General features: G+C 43.6%; 1 protein-coding gene across 1 annotated transcript in view; it reads right to left on the bottom strand.

Moving 5' to 3' along the window:
- LOC110520086 (collagen alpha-1(XXVIII) chain) overlaps positions 1 to 8,122 on the bottom strand; it is a 40,007-nt gene continuing 31,885 nt past the window's right edge. The window contains exons 22-36 of the mRNA XM_021597124.2: positions 6,418 to 6,486; positions 6,198 to 6,266; positions 5,482 to 5,550; positions 5,290 to 5,358; positions 5,109 to 5,177; positions 3,650 to 3,718; positions 3,448 to 3,516; positions 3,276 to 3,356; positions 3,158 to 3,193; positions 3,026 to 3,062; positions 2,368 to 2,925; positions 1,840 to 2,141; positions 1,403 to 1,646; positions 1,039 to 1,230; positions 1 to 949 (exon numbers count right to left, since the gene is read on the bottom strand). Of these exons, the coding sequence (XP_021452799.2) occupies positions 942 to 949; positions 1,039 to 1,230; positions 1,403 to 1,646; positions 1,840 to 2,141; positions 2,368 to 2,925; positions 3,026 to 3,062; positions 3,158 to 3,193; positions 3,276 to 3,356; positions 3,448 to 3,516; positions 3,650 to 3,718; positions 5,109 to 5,177; positions 5,290 to 5,358; positions 5,482 to 5,550; positions 6,198 to 6,266; positions 6,418 to 6,486 (1,941 nt within the window). The 3' untranslated portion in view covers positions 1 to 941. The remainder of the gene's footprint in view (positions 950 to 1,038; positions 1,231 to 1,402; positions 1,647 to 1,839; positions 2,142 to 2,367; positions 2,926 to 3,025; positions 3,063 to 3,157; positions 3,194 to 3,275; positions 3,357 to 3,447; positions 3,517 to 3,649; positions 3,719 to 5,108; positions 5,178 to 5,289; positions 5,359 to 5,481; positions 5,551 to 6,197; positions 6,267 to 6,417; positions 6,487 to 8,122) is intronic.

Genomic DNA, 8,122 nt, shown 5'->3' with positions numbered 1-8,122 from the left:
CACATTCAACGTTTTATTAATAAAAACAAATACAAAAATCATCAATCATCAAGCCAGTCAACAACAAAAAATGTGGTCATTTATTTCAAATTAGCTTTTTTCATCAACAGTGATGTGCAATTTCCAATCATCACATTTTCCAAAACGTTTTGGAAGAATAATGCTTAGTAAATTGCATACTGTCACTTATGGCCTATATCACCAAAATGGAATATCATTAAACAAACAATAAAAATAATGACCACACCTACTTAATTTAGTTTGCTTAATTCATTTTTTAAATTCAAAACATATACTACAAAAATGAGGAATTCTATAGTTCTCTATTCCAATATTAAAAGACAATATTCAGTGTAGAACAGCATAATGTGCTTGGCTCAGTGGTTTGAGAATTTACATTGTGTGATGTTTACTCATGTAAAACTGAAATGGCAAAATCTGGGTTTGAACCTATCCTCTCTGTTCAGAACAGCCTAAGTCCGAAGGTAATGTTGAGTAACATTGAGGCATTGAATGGATTTGTTAATTCTGCAAAATAACGAGAGTAAGGTAGGACCACTTTTCTAATGTAGTAAAATAACATAGCACCCTTATATTTTCTTCAAATTCAGACTTCCTCAAATAAAGTCATCATAAAGACTTGTTCATTAAGGAAGGTGTTGTTCAGATTGTAAAAAATCTGAAAATTAAGGCAACTTCATGAAATCTTGAAGTCTGTCCCTCATTCTTTGCACGAGAGCGAGAGAGAGATGCAAAGTTTAGTTTTTTTCCCCAGAGAGCGATGCAAAGTGGAGTTTTTCACCAATGATAAATGCCTGTTTTAAAATATAATTAGATAACAGTAGTAGACTATTACATGTTAAATATTAAAATTCTCTCTTCCACTTTGGTTGGTTTCCATGGAATATTGTACAGATGAGTTGATTGATCATCTGCCTGTTTTAACCAGCTGTGGAAAATAGAGGGAAGAACATGTCAAAAAGAATTCCAGAAAATACAGCACAGCGGCTTAAGATCACCACAAGCTGTGGGACATACCTGTCCTAGATAGAACACAGATCTTCTTGCATTCATCCTCGGTCTCAAAGCGGTTGGCATTTCCTTCACAGCCACCATACCAGAACTGTGCACATGAATTGGCCTGTTTGTCATAATACCACCGGATTTTATACTCCCGACAGGTGCCTTGGTCCAAACTCAGCTTACAGCGGGAATCAAGCTGGACAGACTCTGACAGAACGACATAGAAGGAGAAGAATTACATTCAGTGCATTCGTAAAGTTAAGACATAAATGAATTGTCAGACAGAAATGACCCAGTTTCTTTATCTAATTCATACAGTATTTAGAGATTATGTGACTTTTGATCTAGTTGTGAACATGTTGCAGTGAGAGGTCCTAACCTTGGGGGAAAATATTATTAGGAATTGACACCGGCCGAAATTGGCCTGAGCTGGTGGATGAAGCTGAACCCAATGTTCCGGAGGATGATGATGCTGATCCTGATGATGACGATGAAACAGTTGTGTTGGAGTGAGATCTTTCCCTTGCAGGGAGGATGGATACTGTCTTGTTAACTACAGCCACAATACCTCCTCGCACATGGGTCCTTATGTCTAAATCTTCACCCTCCTCATCATCCTCCACCTGGATGAATACACACACACACATAGATTAGTTAGACAATAACTCAACGTCTTTACTGCTAAAATGGAACTAATTGACGAACAGAGCAAGGACTATGACTATTACAAAGCAATCATTCAACTGCTCCTCTATAAAAACCCAATGAGAGTTACTCTTTATGATATAAATCTGTCCTGTAAAGGATTACATGGACCTGCAATGGGAGTGGTCCAGCGTTGAGGGGCAGGGCAAAGGTATCTCCACGGCCTCTGATGTAACTCTGGGAACTGGTGCGTCTGCTAGGATTTAGGATAGGATCCTCATGATAGGTGTTTCCATAGCTGCTGTCCACATAGCCGTTATTCCCAAGGCCGTTATTCCCATAGGCTTCCGGTACATATCTGTGGTTCCCATAGCCATTGTTCACATTGGTTCCAAAGCCATTAGCGATGCGATTCATCACAAGGGCTCCATTCTCATCCTCACAGAACTGGCTAACAAGTTTTGACTCCAGAGCTGAAAGACAGAAGAAGAGAAATGACAACCTCCGTTAAAGTGTATGATATCTCTAAGTCAGTTGTGATTACATAATACAAAGCCGATGTACACTAGATGTGTGATACTATGCACATTTTCCATATATTTTTTCCTGTCATTTAGCAGACACTCTCATCCAGAGCAACTTACAATTAGTGCATTCATCTTAAGACAGCTAGGTGAGACATATGAGCGTGTTAGTCACCTGGTAGAGTGTTAAAGTCGTCGATGAGGTACATATGTTCATTGTCAGGGTCCGAGGCGATCAGATTGAGCTCACGGAGGAACTCGGCCTGGGTTGTATCTGAGGTGTTAACAATCCCCAGGGCATACATCTCAATGTTGGCAGCATGGGCCTCCCTCACAGCAATGTCTAGCTTCACAGGCTCTCGTTTGTCTGTCTTTCCATCTGTGATGACAATGGCCACCTTCCTGACTCCAGTACGGGCACTGTAGAAGGCTTCTTGGGTAGCCTTCCGGATGGCAGTGCCAGTGTAGGTGCCCTCACCCATGTAGGGCATTTTCCTGATGGCCTCCTTAACATCCTGCTTGGTCATGTAGCGTGCCAGGTTGAACTCCAGTTTGACATCCAGACTGTACAGGACCAGTCCAATTCTGGTGGTGTTACGTCCAACAGTGGTACGGTCTACCAACGCTGTGACAAAGTCCTTGATAATTTCAAAGTTTTCCGGACCAACACTCTCTGAGCTGTCAATGACGAATACAAGTTCCATTGGCATCTCCTTGCACTTCACTCCACATCCTGAAAGCATGAGAGAGATGCTGAATAGCTACTGACATGATTTCATCTCTGCTTCATGTTTTATCTTGGATTTGTTACTATCACGGTTAAACAGTCTTACCACAGATTTCCTTGATCAATTTAATGATGTCTTCTCTCTGGAAGTGACAGGAGTGTGAGTTACATTCATTTATTATATATTTATTCTATATCACAGCATCAATGATGTAGTATGCAAAGTTTGGGAACTTACTGTAAGGCCGGCTTCACCTTTTATTCCTGGTCTCCCCTGAGACACAAGAAAACATTTCAATTCATGGATTGATCATATACCATGACCTTGAAATGTTGTAAAATATGACATGACTCACAGACTCTCCATGAACCCCATGATCTCCCAGATCTCCCTTTCCGCCCTTATTTCCTCTCTCCCCCTGCAAGCCACGGTCGCCCTGGAGTGAAGAGGCAGGAGGACTGCTGTTAGAGACAAGGTCACTGCATCCATCAGTAGACGAGTTCCATGAGGTTAAGCACACATCTTACCTTAGCTCCTGGGAATCCTTCCCCTGAGGGTCCCCTTGGCCCTGTCACACCCTGAGACCCCTGCCCACCCTAAAAACAAAAGATGAACCATAAATCAAAACAAGACCCATAGGGTGGTCATTTAAAAAGGTCAGATACCTGGAAAAGTGCTAGAACACACTGAAGGGCATAGGTCAGGAATGTACTTTGTTAATTAACATACCTTGGGGCCCTGCAGACCTTCTCCTGGTGGCCCTGTTGGACCAAGGGGTCCTGGCCTTCCAATGTTACCCTGGAAACCAATGACGCTAGTGTTATAGGATGGGACAGACATACTACAGACTTGAATCAGTGAAGTTGACTAAGTTGGGCATTGCCATTACAGCTGGACTACTGATATGTGATAAGGTACACTACATGACCAAAAGTATGTGGACACTCTTCAAACATCTCATTCCAAAATCATGGGCATTAATATTGAGTGTGTTCCCTGTTTGCCTGCACTCTTCTGGGAAGGCTTTCCACTAGATGTTGGAACATTGCTGCAGGGACTTGCTTCCATTCAGCCACAAGAGCATTAGTTAGGCACTGATGTTGGGCAATTAGGCCTAGCTCGCAGTCGGGGGTTCCAATTCATCCCAAAGGTGTTTGATGGGGGAGAGCTCATGGCTCTGTGCAGGCCAGCCAAGTTCTTCCACACTGATCTCGGTATGGACCTCGCTTTGTGCACAGGGACATTGTCATGCTGAAACAGGAAAGGGCCTTCCCAAAACTGTTGCCAACAAGATTGGAAGCACAGAATCGTCTAGAACGTCTTTGTATACTGTAGCATTAAGATTTCCTTTCACTGGAACTAAGGGGCCTAGCCCCAATCATGAAAAACAGCCCCATACCATTATTCCTCCTTCACCAAACTTTACAGTTGGCACCATGCATTTGGGTAGGTTGCGTTTTCCTAGCATCCGCCAAACCCAGATTCGTCCGTCCGACTGCCAGATGGTGAAAATGTTTTAATTACTCCAGAGAACGCTTCCACTGCTCCAATGGCGGCGAGCTTTACACAACTCAAGTCGACGCTTGGCATTGCGCATGGTGATCTTAGGCTTGTGTGTGGCTGCTCGACCACGGAAACTGATTTCATGAAGCTCCTGACAAACAGTTCTTGTGCTGATGCTGCTTCCAGAGGCAGTTTGGAACTCGGTAGTGAGTGTTGCAACCGAGGACAGACAATTTTTACGAGCTGCCTGCTTCAGCACTCGCCGGTCCCGTTCTGTGAGCTTGTGCGGCCTACCACTTCGCGGCTGAGACGCTGTTGCTCCTAGACGTTTCCACTTCACAATAACAGCACTTACAGTTGACCAGGGCAGCTCTAGCAGGGCAGAAATTTGACCAACTGACTTGTTGGAAAGGTGGCATCCTATGACGGTGCCACGTTGAAAGTCACTGAGCTCTTCAGTAAGGCCATTGTACTGCCAATGTTTGTCTATAGAGATCTCATGGATTTCTGCTCAATTTTATACACCTGACAGCAACGGGTGTGGCTGAAATAACCAAATCCACAAATTTGAAAGGGTGTTCACATACTTTTGTATATATAGTGTATGTCACTCATTACACTCACTATGACCTCTGTCTACATAAGGAATCTCTATTTGTGTCAGAGGTTAATATTAGTTTCATACCGGTGGTCCTTGCACACCCTCTCCCATTGGGCCTGGCAAACCTGGCAATCCTCTGAAGCCAATGTCTCCCTGGGACAGACATATTTACAAACACAAACAATACACATGTCATATTCCCATGCACTAGGTTGTAGCAGATTTACATGCATAAAGGATTTAGGGCCAGATAAATAACAAGTACCTTAGGTCCTGGGATGCCAACGCCCTCAGGGCCCTGCTCTCCCTGTAGACCCGGAAGACCTGGAGGACCCTAAACGAGGAACAGGGGACAACCCAAACTTCATGAGAGACTGAGTTTGACCAAACGGCACCAATCTGCAATTAGGACATGAAGATTCATGAGTTTGTAGGTTGGTTTGTTGGTACGACTCACCACTGGTCCAGGGAAACCTTCACCTTTGGGCCCAAATTGACCTGGTGGACCAGAATTACCGCGGTCGCCCTGGTAAGACATCATTCAAACAATGAGCATATCATACAGGTCTAGGACCTTCATTTGAGACTTTTCTAACAGCAGGAAAATAATCCTGCAGCAACAGGAAATGTGAATTATTGTGTGGATTATAATTCATTTACATTTTTTGTAGGGATTGATACATTTTTGTGTTAGGGCAAATCAATTCTGACATTTTAAAGTAGAAACTACAAACTTTAGAAGCCTTTTTAAACCTTGATTACACTACAAGTTTGCATTTGGGCGGCAGGTCGCTTAGCGGTTATAGCCTTGGGCCAGGAACTGAAAGGTCGCCAATTTGAATCCCTGAGCCGACAAGGTGAAAAATCTGTTGATGTGCCCTTAAGCAAGGCACTTAACCCTAATAGCTTCAGGGTCGCCGTCGATAATGGCAGACCCTGACCCCACTCTCAGAGGGTGTCTCAGGGAGAGTTGGGATATGCAAAAAACACATTTCTAATTCACACATGCGTATTAATACACACTTGTACATGTGTGAAAAATGACAAATATAAGCACACATCGTTATCATTTCCTGCAAGAACAGGGTGATCAAAGATCCTACACCTGTATGTCTCATGGTTACTTTCACCACATTTTTTTGTGATTTATTTATTGGTAACTGCAACACTTACCTTCGGCCCAGGCAGCCCATAGCCTGTCTCTCCAATAGGCCCAGACAGACCAGGAGGGCCTAGATCACCCTGAGACAGAGGGTGAGATAGGGAAATGCTGTTTATCAGCCAGGATCTGATGATGCATGGCAATGACCTGTGTGTAGCAGTGTTTCTTATGTACATTACTTGACAAGAACAGCATAGAGAAACAGGGTGTTAATAGATGTGTATTTCTTACCTTAGGACCTGCAATGGCCCGTCCCGGTAGTCCTGACATGCCCAGTCTGCCCGGTGTGCCAGGCTCTCCCTGAAAGAAGAATGGGCAATAATTTCCCTTGAACTCTAGATACACTACATGACCAAACGCATGTGGACACCTGCTCGTTGAACATCTAATTTCAAAATCATGGGCATTAATATGGAGTTGGTCCCCCCATTTGCGGCTTTAACAGCCTCCACTCTTCTGGGAAGTCTTTCCACTAGATGTCGGAACATTGCTGCGGGGACTTGCTTCCATTCAGCCACAAGAGCATTAGTGAGGTCGGGGACTGATGTTAGGCCTGTTTGATGGAGTTGAGGTCAGGGCTCTGTGCAGGCAAGTCAAGTTCTTCCACACTGATCTCAACATACCAGCATGCTCAGAATTGTCTAGAATGTCATTGTATGCTGTAGCGTTAAGATTTCCCTTCACTGGAACTAAGGGGCCTAGCCCCAGACCATTATTCCTCCTCCACCAAACTTTACAGTTGGCACTATGCATTGGGGCAGGTAGCATTCTCCTGGCATCCACCAAACCCAGATTCGTCCGCTGGACTGACAGATGGTGAAACGTAATTCATCACTCCAGAGAACACGTTTCCTTCCACTGCTCCAGAGTCCAATGGTGGCAAGCTTTACACCACTCCAGTCGACGCCTTGCATCGCACATGATGATCTTAGGCTTTTGTATCTGCTCGGCCACGGAAACCCATTTCACGAAGCTCCCGACAAACAGCTCTTGTACTGACGTTGCTTCCAGAGGCAGTTTGGAACTCGGTAGTGAGTGATGCAACCGAGGACAGACAATTTTACTTGCATCAGCACTCGGCGGTCCCATTCTGTGAGATTGTGTGGCTTACCACTTCACGGCATAGCCATGTTGCTACGTTTCCACTTCAAAATAACAGCACTTACAGTTGAATGGTGCAGCTCTAGCAGGCCAGAAATTTGACCAACTGACTTGTTGGAAAGGTGGCATCCAATGACGGTGCCACGTTGAAAGTCGCTGAGCTCTTCAGTAAGGCCATTCTACTGCCAATATTTGTCTATGGAGATAGCATGGCTGTGTGCTCAATTTTATACACTAGTCAGCAATGGGTGTCGCTGAAATAGCCGAATCCACTAATTTGACGGGGTGTCCACATACTTGTGTATATACACTACCATTCAAAAGTTTGGAGTCACTTAGAAATGTCCTTGTTTGTGAAAGAAAAGCAAACTTTTTGTCCATTAAAATAACATCAAATTGATCAGAAATACAGTGTAGACATTGTTAATGTTGTAAATGACTGTTGTAGATGGAAACGGCTGATTTTTAATGGATTCTCTACATTGGCGTACAGAGGCCCATTGTCAGCAACCATCACTCCTGTGTCCCAATGGCACGTTGTGTTAGCTAATCCAAGTTTATCATTTTAAAAGGCTAAATGATCGTTAGAAAACCATTTTTACAGTTATGTTAGCACAGCTGAAAACTGTTGTGCTGATTAAAGAAGTAATACAACTAGCCTTTTTTAGACTAGTTGAGTATCTAGAGCATCAGCATTTGTGGGTTCGATTACAGGCTCCAAATGGCCAGAAACAAAGCACTATTCTTGTTCTGAGAAATTAAGGCTATTCCATGCGAGAAATTGCCAAGAAACTGAAGATCTCGTACAACACTGTGTACTACTTCCTTCACTGAA

The sequence above is a fragment of the Oncorhynchus mykiss genome, chromosome 3 (genome assembly GCF_013265735.2).
Source record: "Oncorhynchus mykiss isolate Arlee chromosome 3, USDA_OmykA_1.1, whole genome shotgun sequence".
Taxonomy (NCBI): domain Eukaryota; kingdom Metazoa; phylum Chordata; class Actinopteri; order Salmoniformes; family Salmonidae; genus Oncorhynchus; species Oncorhynchus mykiss.
The sequence above is the reverse complement of the archived record's forward strand: the minus strand, read 5'-3'. Positions and strand labels throughout refer to the sequence as shown.